The 21848-nt window shown below is 49.1% G+C and overlaps 2 protein-coding genes across 2 annotated transcripts; one reads left to right on the forward strand and one right to left on the reverse strand.

Annotated features, from left to right (window-relative positions):
* Nucleotides 1-1204: 1204 nt before the first annotated feature.
* Nucleotides 1205-6190, forward strand: LOC142001546 (placenta-expressed transcript 1 protein-like). The gene is made up of 4 exons (XM_074976902.1): nucleotides 1205-1395; nucleotides 2439-2634; nucleotides 3669-3727; nucleotides 5153-6190. Exons 1-4 carry the CDS (start codon nucleotides 1227-1229, stop codon nucleotides 5305-5307), a joined length of 579 nt encoding a protein of 192 aa, XP_074833003.1. The 5' UTR covers nucleotides 1205-1226; the 3' UTR covers nucleotides 5308-6190.
* An 8489-nt stretch (nucleotides 6191-14679) lies between these two features.
* On the reverse strand, nucleotides 14680-21633 carry LOC142001632 (6-pyruvoyl tetrahydrobiopterin synthase-like). Its single transcript, XM_074977068.1, has 6 exons — nucleotides 21518-21633; nucleotides 20762-20835; nucleotides 19647-19669; nucleotides 18275-18323; nucleotides 17854-17924; nucleotides 14680-14816 (listed from the first exon to the last, which is right to left on the reverse strand). Exons 1-5 carry the CDS (start codon nucleotides 21613-21615, stop codon nucleotides 17863-17865), a joined length of 306 nt encoding a protein of 101 aa, XP_074833169.1. The 5' UTR covers nucleotides 21616-21633; the 3' UTR covers nucleotides 14680-14816; nucleotides 17854-17862.
* Between the last annotated feature and the right edge of the window lie 215 nt (nucleotides 21634-21848).

The raw sequence follows: 21848 nt of genomic DNA on the forward strand, positions 1-21848 counted from the left end.
CCAAGCCACAGATGTTTCAATGAGATGTAAAATGCCGAGCACTAGGGGACCTCTTAGCCAGCTGGCTCTCCCAGGCAAGCCGCATCTTTGATTAGGGCCTTCTCCATGGCACCATCCACACTAGCAAGTTCTTTTGGAAAAAAGAAAAAATAGGCCTTTTTCAAAAGACCACGTGGGGCGTCCGGACACAAAGTGGTTCTTTCGATATTAAACCGGAAGAACGTGGCACTTTTTCTCGTGGCTCTCTTCCTCTCCCAAAATAGTCTTTCAGAAAAAAAAACACGTGTAGACATCCCAGGGGCCCTTTTTCCAAAAGAGCTGTCCTCCTGGTGCCAGATTTTTTGACCCTTGGCCTGTTCTTTCGAAAGAGCGGATCGATTTTTTTGCTCCACTTTTTTGTGTGTGGACGTGTTCTTTTGAAAGAAGGGTTTGGTGTTTTTTTTTTTTTTTTTTTGGAAAAGACCTTCCAGAAAAACTACTTTCGAAGGATCACTGTAGTGTCTATGGCCCCTTTCCATCTCATGAGACAATGGTTCACAGTGGTGGTGAGGATCTATGGGCTGTGTTTGAGTCTGCAGTTTCTCTCCTGACTTATTCATCCAATATTGGATTTGCACGGTCCGCTGCAATAACCGCATGTCAGTCTGTTTCTGAATTCTGCAGTCTGAGAGCTTTTCCTTCGAAGACCAAGTTCTTTTGTGTGGCTTGCATGTATATTGTCAAAGGATGATGTGACCTTTTGTAGCTGTAATGTAGACGTAGCCTATACATGTGGCCGAGCGAAAACACTGAGCGAGAGCTCTCCCAGCACAGTAGGTAAGCCACCTCCACCAGGAAAGCCGCTGACGGGGCTGGGAGCTGGGTAGCCTGGTTCCCGCTGGCACTTTTCAGGGCTGTAACTAGCTGTAAAGTGCCAGTGTGGACTTAGCCTGTTTCCAGGGCTGCTTTCCAGCACTGTTACTAGCTAGGTTGGCAGGAAGGAGGGGAAAGGGAGGTGCACCGTCCAGAGAGAAAAGTACAGGGCAGCACCTTGCCCGTGTAGATAAGTCCAAAGCTCCTGAGCAGGAAGTGAACTGCAAATCGGTGACCCTGGAGCCTCCCATTTAGGGTGACTGAGCTGAGGGGAGGGAGGGCCAACCGGCAGCTGCATCATCAAGAAGGTGGTATAAATACCTTTGCAGCTGGGCTCCTCCCCAGTCCAGGTGTGCGAAGCAGAGGGAGCACAGATGGCCATGGCAGTCCTCACCACCCCGCTGCAACTGCTCGTCCTGGGGGCTCTGATTTCCCCCGCCTATCTGCAGGACTCGTGTGAAATCATCAAGAACACCACCCAGGTCGGCTCCTTCACCCTATCCGTGAACCCTGCGCTCTACACGGCGAGCACAAACTACAGTGGTAAGCTGGCCTCCCTGGGGGGCGCTGCCCCCTTGCTCTGCCTGGCTGCAAGGCCGAGCGCGCGCTCTCCAGCCGCGCTCGGAGCACGTGGGGCCCGCGGGCGGCCGGGGAGCTGTCGGGCTGTGCTCCCCTGGGGCCAGCCACGGCTGCAGGCGAACCTGCAAACTCCCTGCTTGGCCAGGCGAGCCGGGGGCGGGGGGGGGGGTGCAGGAGAAAGGGGCCGCGGGGATCCCAGCCAGCAAGCGGAGCCGGGTTGCATTCCTCGGCCAAAGCTGCTCCGCCCCTACCAGCGCGCTCGCCTGCCCGCCTGCCCCCGGGCGCTGGAAACCGGCCCGGCGGCTCGACTGCGGTGGCCCAGGAGCCTGACCCCGCGCTGCCCCCTCCGCGAGCAAATCGCCCCTGGCCTGCAGGAGCCTCGCGTCCCCGGCTGGACTCAGGACTGGGTCCTGGGCGTGGTTTGCTCGCGACTGGCGCACAGCAGCGTCGGGGCGCTGTGCCGCTTTGCACCCGGCCGGGATCGGACCGACAGTTCGGGGTGGGGTGGGGTCGAGGGACCGAAAGCGCAGGGGGGGTTCTTTGTAAATGCCACGTGCAGGCTGGGGTGTGAGTGCAACAGGCCGCCCCCTGCCAGCCTGGCTGGGGCTCGGGCTGCAAATTTCCAGCGCCCCGGAACTGCTTCCCTGGAGCCCCCTCTCCGCGAACTGCCCCAGGCCGCCAGGGGAAAGGCCAGGGCTGCGGCTGACCTCCCGAGGGCTCCTCCAGGCCTGGGGTTCTACCAACTTGTGCGGCTCAGCCTCGGGTGAAATGCAGTTGTCCTCCTTCCCCCTGTAGGTGATGCTTGGGTGAAGGGAGCTCCTGAGGTTGCAGGAGTGGCTATGCCTCTTGGATGCTGCACCGATGCCCTCCCTCCATAGATCATCCCACGAAAGCCCCAGAGACCTCCAGGGACTCTGGCAGTGGGCTGCCCTTGGGGCCCAGAGGGGCTGGTGTGTGGTTTCTCACCCCCAGAGGACTGACTTTCTCCTCCCCTGCTTTCTCTCCAGTCATCATCAGCAATGCTGCAAACAGCAGCTCTGTTATCCTGCAGGCCCTCAACTCCCAGAACATGTCTGTGGGCCAGTGGGATGTCCCCGCTGTGAACTGCACCAACGAGACAACAGTACATCAGCAAAATCTCACTACCAACCTCACAGTCACTTGGACATCCCCAAACAGTGAGAAAGCCCCAGTGGAAATAAGGTAATGCAGTTCTTCCTTACATGGGACAGGTGACAGCAAGTGGGGAGCAGAGCAGGAGAGCTCGGTCTGCTTTCGTAAAAGGCTTAATGAGCAGGGTCCCAGGAAGCAGGGAGGGGGGGACGGTGTCCAGCCAAACCACAAAACAAACAGAGGAAGCTCAAAGTGAAGCAGATGTGTAAATCCAGGTGGTTCTATTATTATTCCCACCACCCCTTATGATGTGTTTGTATTAACATATCACCTGTAAGTCCTAATCATGGACTTGGCCTTTGTTGTACTAAAACTGTGTGTGTGTGTGTGTGAGAGAGAGAGAGAGAGAGAGAGAGAGAGAGAAACAGCCCATGTCCCCAGAGACCTTAAATATTCAGTTCCTGCTATTCATAGCTTTGCAGGCTTTTCTGGATGCCTTGTTACCACTGCAATGCTGGAGTTGCTGTGTATGCATGCTCCATATTCTCATTTGCGCCCCCAGGGTAAATCCATGCAAAGCACTTGAATGGAGTATAGCATCTGAACTTCAGAAGCCATTTGACAGTGGAGAGCTGGATCTGGGTTTTGTGATGGCGTTAAAAACCAGATTGTGATCTTGCTTTACACTGTCATAAATCAAGAGTGACTCAACCGAAACCATTTTGGATATACGGTCTACCCTGGCACTCGCATTAATGAAACTGCACCCCTGGGAAATATTTACCAGAGATAAGGCCCTATCAGGCAAACAACTGAGAGGGGAGAGACTGCTGAAGTTATTTATAGCAATTAGTTATATGGTTAATTGCAGTGGCTGGTACCAACAAAATTGATAGTGTGCAGTTATAGATTTCCTATCACGTCATCGGGAAGTACTGTAAAGCATTAAATGATGGGCGTATTGATGGCAAATAGTGACTAACAAAATGTGCTACAGAAACAAGATAATGGAGAAATTTATCATAATGGCTCAATAAAAAAATCTCTTTATGGCTTTAAGGGTAGATAGAGGGAGGAACAATACTCGGGCCTATATTTATTCTAGGGAACACTGTCTTCCACAGGGTGTTTGTGATCTTGTCTGATAACTCCACCCAGTTCCAGAAGGCAACCCTGAATGCAGGTAAATATGCCTTATTTGCATGTGTTCTGCAGAGCTTTTGAAATGAGACAGCAGCTGAAAGGGTTCACTTTTTTTTTCAAACCATGGTTTATATGAGATGAATAGGATTGGTCTGATCCTTGAAGCAAGCACCTGTTCTCACCAGTAGAGAAATATAAGACAAAAACAGGTGAGCCAGCTGAAAGTTTGGACCCATCCAAAAATGGGGGATCATGCAAACGTCATTAAAATCTGGAAAAATTTCACCTGGCTCTAAAAGCTATGACAGAGCAGATATGAATAGGTGATCCTCTGCTGGGGTAAATCATCCGTGTGCTACTGGCTTCAGTAATGGGCCTGATCCTCAAATGAACTAAAGGGCATGTGTCAGAGAGGTAGCAATGTTAGTCTGTAGCTTCAAGAAGTCTTGTGGCACCTTATAGACTAACAGGCATTTTGGAACATAAGCTTTCGTGGGCAAAGACCCGCTTCATCAGATGCGTGGGTGATGAGGCATCTGATGAAGTGGGTCTTTGCCCACGAAAGCTTATGTTCCAAAATGCCTGTTAGTCTATAAGATGTCACAGGACTTCTTGTTCTTAAAGGGCATATAACTCTATCAACTTTATTTGCCTGCCGCTGCCTCCTCTAGTGCAACTCAGCACCTCAGTGAGAAGAGATTGCAGAAACTAAAGTGGGGCGCTGCAGCCAGAGTGCTGGGAGCCATTGCCTGAACTATAAACCCTACATATGATGGAAACCCCATCCAGGCAAGGCTCACCAAGGGCTGCTATTTTGGGCAGGCTCTCAGAGTTCTGATTCGAACAACACTTCCCAGCCTGCTCTGAATGCACACAGCATTGGCCCTGCTTGGCACATGGCCCCTGCCGTCCATCCATCTGCACACCAAGAAATCACATGCCCTTGTATCCCTGGCAAAATGTTGCAGGAGGGAGATGCTGGTACGAGGTGCCGGATGTGTCCTGCTTAACTCTGCCTCCTACGCATACGTGCCAGGGCTGGCAACAGACTTTGCCAGGCCCTGAGTGATGTTGGGGATGGGAGGGCACACTGGGGTGGAAGAAGCAGGATGGGGGACACCAGCCCTCAGTAAAGTTGCCGCACGAGGCCCCAGGGCAACTGCCCCATTGTACCACAACCCTGTTGGTGGCCGTGCAATGTGCTATCCTTGATCCTATTTATACTTATTCCACAAAAAGGAGAGACTCTCTCTCTCCCCTCGCCCTGCCCTGCCCCTTCCTAAAACAGGATCTTTAAATCCTGTTAATCTGCAACGCGCCACTGAATTCAGAGCAGCTCTGCCAGTTCAGCACAGGCACAGAACTGACCTCCGTTTCCGAGCCATTCGTGCAGCAGCAGTAATCTGCACACCTTCCACCCATCTGCTCTCCTCACATCTAATCCTGCTTTGCTTTTGCATGTCAGGGACCACAACGACAACGACCACCACCACCACCACCGCCGCCGCCACCACCAGCACCACCAAAAACAGTTCTGTCTCCACAGCGCAGGCCAGCTCCTTCCTCATGGCCCTCATCCACTTGCTGTCAGTCTTTGTCACCAGCAAACTGTTCTCCTAGTGGCAGAGGCACCCCTGTCGAGCCACACACTTCCATCTCTGCTGGCTGCAAGGATGGTTGACTGATCAACTCAGGAAGTCTCTCTCTCTTCTACTGTTCTGTATTTAAGAATGATGACTGCACTTTCTTTGATACCCTACCTGACCAGAGAGTTAACACCCAACCCCATTTGCCAGGCACAGGGAACACCGAAAAATACTCTGGCACAAAGTTGTCTTGAGGAGCTGAGATGTTCTGTAGGACGTCAGGATCGTGGTCGTTCATAAAGTCTAGAATTAGTGTCCTGCAGAGTCCTTCCTATCCAACCAAAGGTGGCCGAACAAGGTGACACCACGGGAGGGGGTTCCTTCCATCCTGATCTCCTATAGTTCTATGAAGCAGAGACAGCATCACTCTCCCTCCGGCATGGGGAGGAGTCTTCAGCACCTCCTGCTGCCTCCCCTTGGCCGTGCAAACCGGGACAGTAGTCTTCCCTACTCTGCCTTGTGGCCACAAGTTCCTTCAACTCCCCTGCTGGCAGGGTGTTCCCATGAAGGCCCCCTGACTGGAATTCACTGCTAGTTTCCAGTCACCACCCAAAATAACCTGAATCGGTTGCAGCTGCAATTACCCTCTGCCCACTCCCCGCTTTGCTCTGGGGGGAGAGGCTGAGCTGAAGGAAGGGTTAGGTCTCTGAGATGAGTAAGAATATTTTTAATGGAGATCAGATGATTTTTTTTTACTGCCGTGATTGCTGGGATGTGCCATTGAACTTGTTGATCCATTATTATTTTTTTTTTTTCTTGGTTGGGTGTGTTGTATGGATTGTTTAGATTTTGTAAAACGGACGAGAGATGTAGATTTTTCTAACACAAATCTCAATAAATTAATGAATGAAATTCTATGTATTGTGCCTAAGGCTCTTTCTTGGACTTTCTCGGAAGAGTGTGGTGATGGGGAAGTAACTCTAAATATTTGGTTTCTGTCTCTTGTCTCTGCTCCAAAATGTCTTGAACGTGCTTTTTGAGAATGGTCAGAAACAAGTCCTTCCTTGTGAGACTTGTGGGGTATATACTACCATCTATTGTACTAACCCAACCAGCATCCTCAGACTCGGTAACACGAGGTTGTCCCAACTCCAATAATACACCTTTTTCCCCCAGAACACCGGGAGCCAAATCACTACACTACTTTTATTAGGTCAAAAATGTAACTTAACCTCACCCTTAAGGTAAACTCCCCTTATTATCCGCATAATTGGCCTCATCCCTCTCAGCCTGCATTCAGTTTCCGTGGAATTAGTGCTAGTTGGCTTATGAAAAGAGCTCAAGCCAAAGTGCCCGAGAGCACTGGGGAAATGAAACACCATGTTTCCAAAATACTCTGCAAAAGGCAGGATCAAAAGAAATCACCTGTTCCCAGACTTTGAGCATCCTCAGTCCTCAGGACATGAGTGTTGAGAAAGTCACCTTTCTCTTTGCTTCTTTGCTTAAGATATGCATGTCATATTTATGGCCTAAAATGCTGTAAGTTGATATCAAACACTCCACCTGGAGAGGGGCATGCTGTTTGAAGTGTAGTTGAGTGTTACTTTAAAGCATTCCACAGTCTCATGGCCAGCCTCCGAAGGAAGAGTCGTTTGAGTGGTTGGGATCACAGATCACGTTCTGTATGCTTTTCTCTCAGCTTCAGCACTTCCTCCTCCCAAATCATTTGGGGGGAGAATTTTAAAAAACAAAAAGAAAAAAGTTGCCTGTTGCGAATTTGTGAAAGGGCCAGCTGTTTTATGGGAACGTGTGAGGCAGGATTAACTTCTGACTTGAATATAGGTGAGTGTGGTGGAGAATTCAGTTCCAGGGTGACTCTGAATGCTACTCAGCTTGACTGAGCTGCAACATTAAACTGTACACCAGCTGGTGCTAAAGAGTGGCACCTCAGCCCTATGGGGAGCCATCCAGCCATCTCCAGCTCTCTGAACCAGTGTGACAAGCTGGCCTGCTTTGAGGGAGCCACTGGTGTCAAAGACACAGGGTTAGAAGACCAGAGAGCCTGGCAGCATGGATGTGGGGGCAGGGGGAACTGTCAAGACATGAGCTCAGAGGATCCCCTGAGGAAGGCCTTCCTGGGAACCTCCGTGATCCATCAGCTCTGATTTTGGACTCTTCCCTGCACTACATACTGTCAGTTCCACTTCTCTTTAACATCAGATATGCACCATAGGTCTCTGCAAACCTCAAAGGTGAAGGAGAGGGACCTTGGCCCCAATATCATGCATTCCTACTGGGAAGGTTTATTCTGATGTCAAGGCAGGTGTAGCTGGGAAAACAAGTCAGACTCTTGAGCTACTAAGGCCTCCAGCAAAATGTAAATAGATGGCTCATGGGTGCTTTCAAAGCAAAGAAGGATCTTAGATCGTATCTATCACCTGATAGGGGCATGTGTGCTGCTTTCTGGCTTCCCTCCCTTAATTATTTACTCTTTTCACATTCCCCACCACAGCTCTGTCCTTCCACTGATTACAGCCTTGGATGTTCATTCTGGTAACCTCCTTCCCCATTGTCCTATTTATAGAAAACTGACTCAGAGCACCACTGCCCCGGCTTCCCTCTGGTACCTCATCAAGCCCCACCTCTGATATAACACCCACAAGCCATCTGTCTCCAAAGGTGCCCTTGCAGTGCAGCTGACTGGGAGGGTTGATTGGAGAGATTGAGTGACATGCAACTACCATGTGATCTAATTATAGTTCCTGCCACCTCCTTCTTGACAATTCTGTTCACTTGGTGCTTCCCTTTCCTACTTCCTTGTTCTGCAGTTAGCACAATAGGGCCTCCTCCACAGGGCCCCAGGGCTCTCGGGTCAGATTTCAGATGTCACTGCATGTGACAATGGACATGTACACGTATCAGGACTCTCTTTGGACCATGTTTTCCTGAAGAATATCCAGATCCTGAAGGCTGCTAGAGAACTTGCAGACACCCTAAAGATCCTTCCCACCCAGATGCTGTGATTTCTCCAAAAATGCCCACTACCAGATTCACGCTGTGCCCCTTAGAGGATCTGGAACTTCCCATGTTTACCCCGTGCATGAGATCTAAGCTGTCCCTATGCATTTACTGAGTTACATTTACATCACAGCTGTGTTGCCTCCTGAGTAAGGGATTCAAAATCAAGATTCTTGGGTTCTGTTCCCAGCTAGGACACAGATTAGCAGCATGACCCTGGGGAGGTTCTTGCTCTAGCTGTGCTGCACCTGGAAATTGGGATAATAGTGCTTAGTCACGGGGCTTTTGTGAGGCTTACCATATTGTTTGCAGAGTGTTTCACATTTCAGTGGTTCTTTTCAGTTGAGTATCTAATGCATTGTGAGTTTATCATCACAAGTTGGGAGCAGAACCTTGGGTGGATCTTTTTAGCGTTAATTTCCCAGAGATGAAGAGTTCCATGAGTGTTATCAGTCCCCAGCCCCCTTCATTGTCACAAAATGACCATTATTTGAACACTATAGCGTGGAGGCAAAAAAGATAAATACATAGGAACGCGAAACCTAATGGTTAAACACACCAGGAACTTTTTACAATCCTTTTCCCCAGCCTTTCTCACCACCTGTAGTGTAGATGAATCCACGTGGCTTGTTTCAGGAGGAACAGGATGTTTTTCCCAAGGGATGAGCACCATCATCCTCTGGCAGGGGGTGGTCATCTGAGCAAGCTCTGCCTTGTTCATATCGGGGGGAGGGACTGCACTGGAATGCTGCCTGCAGGCTTCTGAGATGCCCAGCCAAGTTGTCTGCTCCAAGGATTTGCATGCTTTTATTTCCACCCCCTCAGCCCACAGTGCTTTCCCCTTGCCCCCTGTAGTCCTGCCATAAAGATCCACGGGCATCCAGGATGCTTTGCAAATGCAGCTGGCAGACTTTTGTCTTCATGCAAAATGGTCTATGCATCCAGATCTCACTCAGATGTACCTGAAACTTCACTGCTCTAATCAAATCAAATAGGGCTGGCAGCAGGCCCCTGCTTACTTCCACTACTGGTAGCCCCACAAACCTCTTTGTGAGCGGTTCCCTTGAATTAGTCAAGGTGCTTCTCCAGTTGTGCTAGTTACTCTGTTGTAACTTTTCAGACAAGACCTGTCTAAAGAACCTCGGCAGACAAATGCTTTCCTTTGCCGGTGTCTGTGTTGATCCCAGACCATTGTCTGTATGGCGGCATCACAGAAGGACACCTTGATTCCTCCTGACTGTAAGTCTCGCTCACACTAGGCACAGCACTGCACAAGCTTGCATGTGCTGGTCAGTTAATGCACCTCACTCCTGACCTGCTGCCTCTAGCCCTCATCCCCTGCTCCCCGCTTCCAGTCTGGGCCTCCCACACAGTTCAACCAATGCACCTCAGTTGTCAACTGCAGCAGCCCTTTCACACTCCCATCCAGCGTCCCCTTGTCAGCTCTGCCAACACAACTTGTCCTGGCTTACACTGACACCACCCATGCTTTTCCAAACCCATCACAGCCACCAGCAATTCCAGAGATGCTGACAGGGATAAATATTAAATAACTGCTCCTGGGAGCTGCCTCTGTGTCAAAGCTAGGAGGTGAATGGACACATGGATCGTCACTAAGAGGGTTAAGCTGAGGTTTTCTGTACTCTGGTGGTGTGCATCGTGTGTTGTATGAAGAAGCATAATGAACAGGGCCCTACCGACTTCACTGCCCATTCTGGTCAATTTCACGGTCATTGGGTTTCAAAAGGTGTCAGTTTCATGATTTTAGCTACTTAGCAGTTGTAATTGTAGGGGTCCTGACCAGTGTTCCCTCTGGTTCTGTCCATGGGTGGAATAAATTTTATTTTGTGCACTAATGTGTGCAGGTATGCACCACCATAGAAACACATGCTGCCAGCCGTGGGTGCTCTGGTAACCAACTGGGCGGCTCCTGAATCTCATCTGGGTGGCTGCCCAAGTGCTTCACTTTCAGGAAGCAGCAGGAGAGGGGTAGCTGCTGGTGGGGAGCCCAGCTCTGAAGGCAGAGCCACCACACGCTGCAAAGCCTTACTTCTGTGCTGCTGCCTGAAGAGCTGTCCCTTAGCAGCTGCCATTCTCTGGCCAGCCAGCTATGAAGTCAGCACAGAAGTAAGGGTGCAAGACTCCAACCCCTCCTTTGAGAAACTCCTGTGTCCTCCATGAAATCTGTCCAGTGCAGGGTAGATGCACACAGAAGGCCAGATTTCACGGGGGGGGAGACCAGACTTCACTGTTCACAACACATTTTTCATGGCCATGCATTTGGTAGGGTCCTACTCACAAGGGAACCCCAAGAGAAGGGGGTTCAGCTTGCAACCTTTGCCCTGCTTTGCATAGAACATAATCATAGTGAGAACAAAGTTTGCTGCCGTTCTACCTATAGGCTGCATAGGCCTGGAGGCAGGGTTCCTTCACATGTCTAAGCACCCAACATATGAAGAAAAGGTAGGGGATGGGATGTTTTTAGATTATATTCTAGACTGCTATAATGATGGTGGCAGAGTTCAATCTAGAGATCGGTGGGGTGGAGGGGCTGGGCAACAGATGGCTGAGTTCTTTCCCCATCTTCTAATTGCTTCTTTATGCAACCTTGGGCAAATCTCTTCCCCTTCTCGTGCCTCAGTTTCCACCTCTGTATAATGGGGTGTCTCCTTAGCAGTCCCACCAGGGGATGTCATGTATTAATGCTAAGAAAGTCTCTTGAATTCTGTTGAGAAAGATGCTGGGAAAAGGTTGAGAATTAGTATGTTGATTACTATTACAGTTTTTCTTCTTTCTTGCTTTACTCTCCTGTGCCCTTAGGTATTGAGAGTGTCCAGCTATTTATTCTGGTCTTGTGCTGATCAACTCAGAATTCTGAGGGTCTGGTTGATGGATTTGGCTTCTGTCTCTATTGTTCTGTGTAATGTTTTTATTATATCACCTCCTTTTTCTCTTCCCAGTTGGTGTCCCTGTATCACTTTAAGGATGGCACTCACATGACACCCACCTCAAGTGTGCCTTAAATACACCCCGCATCTTCTTCTGACTGTATTTGTGGCTTAAGTCATTCCCTGCCTTAGAACTTTTGAGGTTGCAAGACACGTTTTCAAATGGACTGAAGCACTTTCACAAGCTATTAATTAGGAGCAAACTGACCTTGTAGATTTCCACAACTCTGCTCCACAAAAAAGGAGAGGCACGATGCCAGTGGGAGTGTGGAAAATTTTGTATTTTTTGCCTGTGCCAGTCACGCCCCTTTGGCAAACTTTTTAAGTTTATGAAAGTTGGGTTTTGCTTTTGATGTTTTTGCAGGACATCTAGGTGAGTGCATCACTGCACATCTCACTCCCTGCATGGGTAAAATCTCTTACTACATCTACCAGACAGCTGCTGACAGCAATCAGTTCTGTCTTCCCCTCACTAATGAACAAATCAAGGCATTCTGCCAGAGCTGCTGGATTTTCTTCTATTAAGCAATACTTCAGCAATAAGGATCTTGGCAAAAACAAATAGACACCTGCCTCTATCTTTCTGTAATAAATGACTTTGTTAGCATGCAAAACTGGGTGTGTAATCTTCATTTATGGCTTTCACATTATTAGAGCAAACACAAGCCTCCCTCTTGCAACTTTCTGGTGGTGACAGGCAATGAGCTAGAGTTTAGCTCCAAGAAGACAGCTGTGAGCCCAGGTACCAGACCCCTCAGAGCCTTGGAAGGATGGGATGCTACCTTCCCAAATGTTGTCGTTATCTGGAGCCGGCTTTGCCCCGGTTTACAGCTAAGAAAATCCCTTCCAAGGAGAAAGCCTATTGCTGAGAAAGTGGGAAATCAAAGTTGCTCCAGGACAGCCAGGCTTAGTTGCTGGTGGGGGGTTCACAATTACAGCACCTTGCAGAGCAAGGAGGTGTGATTCTGTTCTAGTCTGTATTAGTCCTTCTGTCTTGGACAGAGTCTCACAACAATGGCCTGCTCAGTTTCATTGCTGCAGGCTCCTAGTGGATGTTTCACACCAGCCACTGTGCCCAGCACCAGATCAATGAGAGCACAGGAGAGCTTTACAATGGATGGCATCGCTCCAGTGATTCTTTCCTTCCTGTCTGTTTCCCCACAGCTCTGCGAGAGCCAGCATAGCCAGACTGGGGGAGTCCCCATAACCAGCTCGATGGACAGTATTCACAAAATGTATGACAGGCAGATCCAAATCCATCACACATGCTTCTCTCCACCCAGGGAGCCACTCGCATTTCCTCGGGCAAGGGAGGGCTGCTAGAGGGAGGATCTGATGTGTTCCCATGCACCCAACAGTGACGGGGCAAGCACAGCAGCTGAGTATTGAACACAGAAGAAACCTTTCAATTCTCTGGAAGTTACTGGGACTATTTTTGTGAGTCAGTAGAGCTCGGAGGGCTGTTGCAATTGCCATTCAGTAGTTGTATATGCTGAGAGCACATGTTTCTGCTTTGCTGTTCACACAAGACATTCCACAGCCCTTCTACGAAGAGTCATTACTGTTCTGCAAGGAGTTTCCATGGATTGCCATTGTGTTTGGTAATAGTAAGGTAATTACAGTTGTACCTGTCTGCTTTAGACGTAGGGCTGACATCTAAAAAGAATGTTTTATATTTAGAAGGCGGGCAGCTTACCTGCATCACTTCAGAAGAAAACCCTTTTTATCAAATCCATTCCTTCTACAAATAATGGCAAGCGTTTCGAGGCATTACAGAGTACAAGCAGAGGAAAAAGATACTCAAACATTCATAACAATGCATCTCCTGAGGCTAAATATGTCCTAAACTTTCCACAAGAACACTCTTTTGAGTGCATAGCTGCCTTTGCAATGGGATTTAAAAGCTTTCTCCCAATTTTCACCAAAATTATATTTCTATGTCTTTGCATTATGGACTTTTTTGTAATTTTTTTTTGGATTTTTTTCCAGATTGGCTGGAAAAATTCCAGTGACATTTAAGCAGTATGTGAGACAGAAATACTGCACCACTGTCAGAATCTGCTACCACCTCAGGGAAGGCTCCCCGCAACGTCTAATTCAGCAGCCATGACATTTTTCTAGCTGATGAGTTACCCAAGAATGCCCAAAGTGGGTCTAAATTGGTAGACAACTATTAATTCAGGACAAAAAGCAGTCAAGTAGCGCTTTAAAGACGAGCAAAATAGTTTATTACGTGATCTTTTGTGGGACAGACCCACTTCTTCAGAACAGACAGGTCTGTTCTGGTCTGGCTATGGTCTGAAGCAGTGGGTCTGTCCCACGAAAGCTCACCTAATAAACTATTTTGCTCGTCTTTAAAGTGCTACTTGACTGCTTTTTGTTTTGATAGTGAATAGACTAGCACAGCTTCCTCTTTGTTGCTGTTCATTCAGTGATACTGCAATGGTCTTAAGATGGAGGAGGTCTTGCCAGAGGTGGAAAAAGTACCTAAAACATTACTTGAATAAGATACAGTTGCTTTGGGGAAAATGTAATTAAGTACAAGTCACCAGTGTCCCTCTGGAAAACTGCTTGAGTAAAAGTGCACACAGACACACACACCAAATTTTGATTGTGCTCCAAGTATCCAGAAATGAAAGCAGCCACACTTTTACTTGAATAACTTTTTAGGTACTTTTTCCACCTCTAGTTCGTGCTCCAGGAAAGGGAAAAGTATCAGCAACAGCAGATCCAGGGTGAATTCTACGTCTAAATTTGCAGTGATATGTCCAAGTTTCAGTGGGGTAGCCATGTTAGTCTATAAGGTGCTGCAGGCCATCTCATTGTCTTTGGCGGATATAGGCTAACAGATTTTTTGGAGCATAAGCTTTCAAGGGTAAAGAGCCACTTTGTCAGATGCATGCCTGCGAAAGCTTACGCTCCAAAACATCTGTTTGTCTGTAAGGTGTCACAGGACTTCTTGTTTTTAGTGATATTGCCAAGTCACAGAAATGGAAATGCACACATACAGCTTTTGGCACTGACTGATTAGTACTCAAATTTTCACCTTGCCAAAAGTCTTTTTTCTAAGTGACTTTTACAACCCTCCTCCTTCACCTCCTATGTTGCTTATTAAGAAATATTGACTGGAAAGTAAAGGTTGGAGCCAAGAACACCAGTGTTGTTATTGTGATTTGTGTAACAAATGTTTGATTAGCAAAATCGCCATAGCACATTTCAATTGCTATTAAACTTTATGAATTACAAGTAGCCAGTCTGATGGGAAACTTTTTAATGTAGCTTTCTGACTTACCTTAAGGACTTTGCAACAATCATTTGTTTACTGTTAATAAGTGTTCCTTCGATTCAAAGTTTACAATATCAGCTTCACGCTGATTGATGTCATAACATTTGGGGTAATAGCTGCCATGGGGGTTTCAGCTTCAGGGTGCGCATTCGTGTACTCATTTTCTTCTAGTCGCCCTTATAGACAATAAAGTTTTCGTCAGATTCACAGACTTTAACTTTGTATAGACATCCCTCTGGAAGGCGCTTCTGGAGGCTGTCCCAGATGTATACTGCTAGGTTCTCTGTTGTGCTGTGGAGGAAACAGAGGCTCGATGACAAAACGAGAAGGGGAAAGGTGTGCTGCCTAAGGCTGGAGAAACGGCACTGTTCCAGATGCAATCAAATGCAGTCAGAAGTATTTGAGCTTACAGCAGATTGCACACGCCCAGTGCTTTGCAGCCTGGTGCACTGTGTCTGCAAATGGCATGCTCAGCAGTTACTAATGAACCTGTCCCTCAGAGCACCTTATCCAGCTCTACTGGTTGGGTGCGTTGACTGCCTCAGTGCAGAGTTCTGACTCCGAGAAGTGAGAGCACCACCCTGTCTGGGAAGGGTCAATTGTAGGAGATGGTTAGTCAGTCGTGCCAGGAGGACAGTAAAGTCAAGAAGCAGTTCAGTATCCTATAATAGGCCATGGGTATTTGGAGGTGTTTGTACTTTGCCGTGTGCTTCACTGGGGTTTGTGATGAGCCAGGTGCACAGTAGCACTGGGACAGAAAGACATTTATTGCGGTCAGGGGTTGGGCCAGATTTCACCAGACCCTGGGCCAGGGGTCAGCAACCTGCAGCTCCGGAGCTGCATGCGGCAATTTAAGGGGCCACTCGCAGCTCCGAGTGCTGCCGCCAGTCACGCCACGTGCAGCTGTGGAGGCTGCCACCATTTAAACAGTGCCCACAGTTAAAATGGGCTTTAGTTGTTCAAGTGGCAGCAGCCTTCAGAGCCGCAAGTGGTCTCAGCAGCTGCGGGGAGCCCTGGAAGAGGAAGCGGGCAGGGCAGGGAGATGCCGATGCGCTACACGCAGGGGAAGGAGAGCCGGGGGATGGGGGAGGGATGGGTGAGCCTGCCCTGCCAGAGCCGTGCTGGGGAAGAGGAGGAGGCCGGGCAGCTGCCGGCCAGCAAAGGAAGAGCAAGAGGGCTCTGGCTCCCAATGGGAAGGGCTGCTCAAACCCTCCGCTACGCTCAACCCAGCGCAAGCGGGGCTGGACTGAGCAGCTTGCCACGGTTGTGTCAAGCCCACGGTGCACAGTGACACCCTCCTGCCTCAAGGCGCTGCAGGGTGTCTGCCCCACTCCCTGGGCTTTCAGCTTCTCCCAGCTGAAATCAGTCACGTCCCTTCGAACATCCCTTAAAATAAACGCCCGGGGGCAGGGGGAGCAGTGGGAGAGCAGTCATCTCAGGCAAACAAATCCTGCAGATGGAGGGATGGTTTGGAGCTGATGGGGGTTAAGCCCAGGGGTGGGGAGGGCAGATTTGGGGGGTGAGGCGGGTAGAGCCTGGAGATAGGGGTAACTGAACTTTCCAGCTGGAACAAACCCTTCTGTGCGCTGGTCTCAGAACCGGGGTGATAAAAAGCACAGCTTGATGTTATTTACTAGGGACTGTCTCATATTCGTGTGCCTGGGGGCTCTGGAAGGATGGATTTTGCAACTGAATTTGAAAAAATGGCTCCCCTCACTCTTTCGGTTGCGGTCTCCTGCTCTGGGCAATGTGTGTGGCGGGGGGACTCTGCTCTGGGCTCCCAGAAGGGGCGGGGCGAGGAGCAACTAGGCTTCCCTCAGCGCTGAGCCTTGGGCCCCTTTAAATTGCCAGGCTCCTGGGCAACTCCACTCCCTGCACTCCCAGCAGCAGCACTGATCAGCGTTCCCTGTAAGCTGGGGGCTTGGGCGGCCACCCAGGAGAGAATCAGGTGCCCCCCAGCAGATTAGCAGAGATCCTACAACTGCCAACAGCCGGCAGCGTGTGTCTATTGATGGTGCACAGAAAATTTATTCCACCCCGAATGGAAAATACTAGAGGAAACCCTGGTTCTGATCACAATCTCCTTGTGCACATCCCCTGCACTTTGCAAATGTCTGTGGAAATGAGGGGCTTGGTTCTTCCTCTTGCTCACCAAGCATGATTCCAGCAATTTCAATGGCTTTTATCACATAATTTCCCTGTGTGTAAATCAGGCCTGTCAGGCCAAGTTCTGTTCTCCCAAAGGCATTTTTCCAGGTGTGGTGATCACAAATTGAGTCACAAGGGGCTGATCCCACAACTCAGGGAATCCCAGCGATGTGCACATCACGGAGAGTCCTTTTGAATCATTCATTTCACAAAGATACCCTGTCTCTGTTCCATACAGGCCTGCTTCCCCAGTAACCCACACAGCAATCGACTGCTTAACATTAACTCGCGAATCCAATCTGATCAGTGGCATACATGTAACCAGCTGCTACAAAGAGAACAATGATCAATTGCTTTCCAGGCCCACTGAAAGTCCTCAGGTTAGATCTGCAGCAAGGAAGATTTCTTACTCTGAGCTCTGAAATTGGCTTCCAGGGAGGTTGTGGAATCCCCATGATTGGGCCAACACCCACCAGGGATGATCTAAATTTACTTGGTTGTGCCCCAGTGCAGGGAGCTGGACTTGATGACCTCTTGCCGTTTTTATGCCCTACATTGCTTTGAGTCAATGTATTTTTTTGCCAACACTCGGAGCGATGCACTTAAATTCAGCTGTGTTTTTCCTGCTGGGCACAGAACAACAATCCTGCAGTCACAAATGAGCCAACCACTTTGTTGATTCCGAAACTGTACCCTTTGGGTTTGGTCCCCTTGGACAGGAGAATGATCGAACAAAGAGGCCTGTTCTGCTTGTTTTGGCCTGTCTTGGAGATGAACCAACCCAGAGACTGTGACCTGTTATTGTAATGCCACACCCAGTCAGCTCCTGATCCTTGATCTGGCCCCTTGGTGCTCCCAACAATAAATGGTGCATTTGGGTTCAAGACTTAGAAATTCCAGAGGGAGAGACTGGCCCATTTCTGCATCTGTTGGATAGAATTTGTTGTCTGTGGAAGTGTGGTCAGAATTTGAACGACACGACCGAGTGTGGTCAGAATTTGAACGACACGACCGTCCTCCCAAACAGGGCCACTTGCATTAGGCTGACAGGACAGAGAGATTCGGCGGCACCTGCTGGCTTCTGAGAGACAGATCTGCCTTACCCAGAGCAGAGCCGCTTGTCCCTAATATTCACTGGCCTCGACTCTTGTTTTGCCAAAGCAATCCACCACTCACTCACCTCACAACATCAGCAAAATAGGCCGCGTCCTGATCCAGGTTCTTGTGGTCCAGGGGCTCCATGATGGTCTCCTGCACCACAGAGGAAGGAGGGTTATGGGCCCATCAGAGTGGCACATTTTAACCGCTACGGACTCATTCCTAGGGCCCTAGACTCAGAGCTGAGTGCCCAGGGACACATTAAGGGGAATACCTCACACTTTAACACGAGGACCCTCAATAATGCTGCGCTCTTGGCTCAGCCTTTTCCCGGGAAGCCCCAGAGATTTGGGGCTGGTTGGACAAAACCAGGGTGAAGCTCAAAATCACAGGCACAGCACAACGCTCTTCCTTCCAGGCCACCAAAGTTACTGCTGACACCTGTGAAATCACACCAACCATCAGGGAGGGTTGTGAGCAGCTTGAAAGGAACTATTTGTTACCTTCATGAAGTGTGAAGATGTTCATAAACATGCCACCGATGGAGTTTATCTGCAGGACAAGTAGAAAGCAGAAACTCAGGCCAATGCTGAAAAATCGCCTGCAGCAATTATTAAAATGCAGAAGCGTGGCAATGGATGTTCACACCGGAACCCTGAGCGAAAAACAAGTTTGGGTATGGAATACGGACCTGGTACAGGGCCTGTCGGGTAGCAATCAGACCTGATGTGTGAATCAATGAGGAGTTTAAGGTTACAGGCTTTAATTCTATTCCAATTAACCCCTTATTTTGTTGGGATCACCCTGGTATTTCTTATGCTACCAAGCAATTAGCGGGCCTGGAAATAAATGCTGTTGTAGGATGCATACTAATGAAATCTTTTCTCCCTGAGGTGCTAAAGGGAAACCTGTTTGTGAGTTTCGCCACAGATGCTTAGTGGGTAGTTCAACTTCCCTCAATGAAATTGTGTATGTGGGGAAAGGGGAGGGGAGGGGATTTCTTGTCTGATGCAAAGTGATAGATTTACATAACACAGGGACCAGAAAAGAAACTGAAAACCAACATAAACCAAACTGCTCTTCAATGCCACATTTCTGCTGCTTTGCCCTTCAGATTGTTATTTGGAATGTCAACGGGAGTTGTGCAATAGGAAGACAGGAGGTTACTGGGATCTGATGCAGAGCACGTTGTAGAGAGCTGGGCAGTAGTAGTAGTAGTAGTAGTAGTAGGCATCCTTCAGTCTGCATAGACTATGGATCGCGCCCTTTAAAGTTTCAATTGAGGACTTCATTTACAGCGTCTATTGTGACTATGAAGACCCACACGAGAGTGACAGTCCTTGCTGCATCTCTTGCAGATGTAGTGGGTGTCTGGCAAGTCCTTATTGTGCTTTCTGTGCGCTCGCTTCTCCTCTGCTAGCTGTCTGATCTTCAACTCGCCCTTCTGAAGGCCCTTGTGTAACCCCAGAGAGCTGGGTAAACTGGTGCAAACTAGCAAGGTGGGTAAGCTGTTCATTACTGCTAGCAAAGGAGGAGGGCTGCAGGAAACAGGCAGACCATGCTGGGACATGGGTTTGTCTGCACTTAGGATTCAGCCATTAGTGGCCAACGTCAGCCGGTGTTGCCGCACCGGTTCAAACTCCAAATGCAGACGAGTGCCCTGGCTTAGCTTGAAGCCAGCGAAACCTCGCTGGTACGAATTGCTGCTTTCCTTGTCTGCCTTGGACATCGAGGCCACTACAGTGCCATCAGATGCTGGTCCCCAACTGCTAGTTCAGGGCCAATTGTGAGTGTAGACAAGACCTGAGCGAACAAGGATTCCAAATGAAAGCAAAAGCAGCCCGGACAGAGGAGAAATAGGAGAGACACACCTACCTCTCCACGCACCGTCACCGTCACTGAAAAGCAAACAGAAGGCAATTGTGAATCCTGTAGTGCCTGTGCCAGACACCAGTTTGCGGGGGAGGGAGGTGTGGTGGAAGGAATACGGCAGCATAGGTGATCTTTAAACTACAGTCAGCATTCTGAAGCCTGCTGGGCATGATGCTCCTGATAAGGAGAGGCATCTTCTTTGACCGCATGGCCAATATCTCCCTTACCAGCAGTATCTGGAGGCTTCCTGGGGACAGGAGGCTAAGGGAGGAAAGCGTGTTTTGTCTCTCTTGGTGCTCCATAGAAAAGAGGCACAGACACTACCATTGAGAGGTGCAGCAGCAACGCTAACCCCGAATCATTGCTGCTCTATGGAAAGAAATGGCCCCATCTGCTGAAAGGCCTGAGTCACGCAAACACGGAGTAGTTACAACCATTTTTTTTCCATCCATGGGCAGAATAAATTTTGTTGTGAGCACCATGATACGTGTGGATGTGCACCACCAGTAGACGCACACCTGGCCGGCTGTGGGTGCTGTGAGCTCTCTGCCAATCAGCTGGGAGGCACCTGAATCTCTTGGTGGCCGCTCAAGTGCTGAGCTTACAGGGAACACTGGTTACAACTCCAGATGAAGTGAGAGCAAGCAGCTTCCCTGAAAATTAGGCCCTGAACCGGAGAGGTTAGTCCCCCAAGAATACTTTGAAATTTCACCCCCCCCCTCATTCCTTTTCTGTTAGGAACAGGAAGGGGAGGGAAGCGGCTGCTCTCTCAAGGATCAGATGCAGAGCAGTTATTCCCTGGATAGGGTTTTTAAAAAATAGTCCTCAGTGCTTGATTGTCAGGTGCTTAAAGGATGATAAGAACTGTTATTATATCCTCACTCCCAGTCTGTTTGCTGTTTCCAGTCTGTTTGCTCAGCCACAGGCCCCTGGCCTAAGACTTTCTTTTGTTTTCCACGCGGGGAAAGCTCCCCAGTTTTGGATACTTTGCTTTGAATGTGAGACCAATGCTGTCAGTGTGGACAGGGAAGGGGGATGCGCGCTTTGAGCCACTGATCCTGGCTTCCCTTTCCTTGGCCCTTCCGTAGGCAAGGGGAACATGCAGGGCTGCCCCTTACCTTTATAATTGTGTCCGTGACTGTGGTTGCATTTCCCAAAGAGGTTCTTGTTTTCGGCATCACTCAGTGATTTGCTGGAAAAAAAACAAAGCCGGCCTTAGGAAGCCAACGGAGAGACAGCTTCCAGCCAACACTTTGTGCCCTGCCCATGCTGCCTTCTGCCCGTTGGCCCCGCTTTCTGGGGGTTTGGCACAGAACCTTTCAGAACCACTTGTCAGGTGGTAGCAGTGTCTGTCACTGCCCTTAGCTAGTGAAGAAAACTGAAGAGAGAGGAAAGAGACACCCTCATTCCTTTATCCACCTAAAAATGGAAGGATAACCCAGGAAAACTTGACTGGAAGATGCTCCCCTGCATTGCCACCTGTTCCTCCTGGGGCTGCTCTGTTTTCCTAATTCTCCTGTTCAATGTGCCTCTCTAATCCTGCCCCGCAGGTTTTCATGCACTCCCCTGCTTTCCCACTTTCCCTTGCTCCCTGGCTCAGACCCATCCTTCTTTTAAATAAATAAATACGTTCCAGATATACAGACAAACAGTCACCCAGAGCGTTGACCTGGTCTATGGGTCACAACCTTGTCCAGACCAAAAAAACCTAAGAGAAGCCCCACTTTTTAACATATATGGCCCCTTGATTAGGTCTATCAGCACAGAAGTTGCCCGCAAAAGTCATTTGTCCCCCTTGCAACCGTCAAATTGAGTGATGGGGTGTTGGGGAATGCAAAAATTTCTTCCTGAAAATTTTGATCGTGCCCTGTTACCTGCTGAGCCTGTGAGCAGCAGCAAAGGTTTCTGTCCTGGAGAGGAAGGCCACCTTGCCAGCAGGGCTCAGCTGGCCATTTCTAGTTCTGTTCTGCATCACTAGAGGCAAGGAGCACCGGGGCCGTCAAAGTGGAAACTGTTCCACGCTGGACCACAGAGCAGCAATAAGTACAGCTGCCAGACATCATGTGATTCACAGCAGAGCAGGCAGGCAGATGGAAGCGTTAAAGCAATTTCTCCATGAACTGCATGACTACATCTTTTGTGATTTCTCTCCCCCCGGCCCCAGTTAATTTGGCTTATTTCCCTTCCCCTCTGGGTCAAAGACTT

This window comes from Carettochelys insculpta, chromosome 25, assembly GCF_033958435.1.
Source record: "Carettochelys insculpta isolate YL-2023 chromosome 25, ASM3395843v1, whole genome shotgun sequence".
In the NCBI taxonomy this organism is placed as follows: Eukaryota; Metazoa; Chordata; order Testudines; family Carettochelyidae; genus Carettochelys; species Carettochelys insculpta.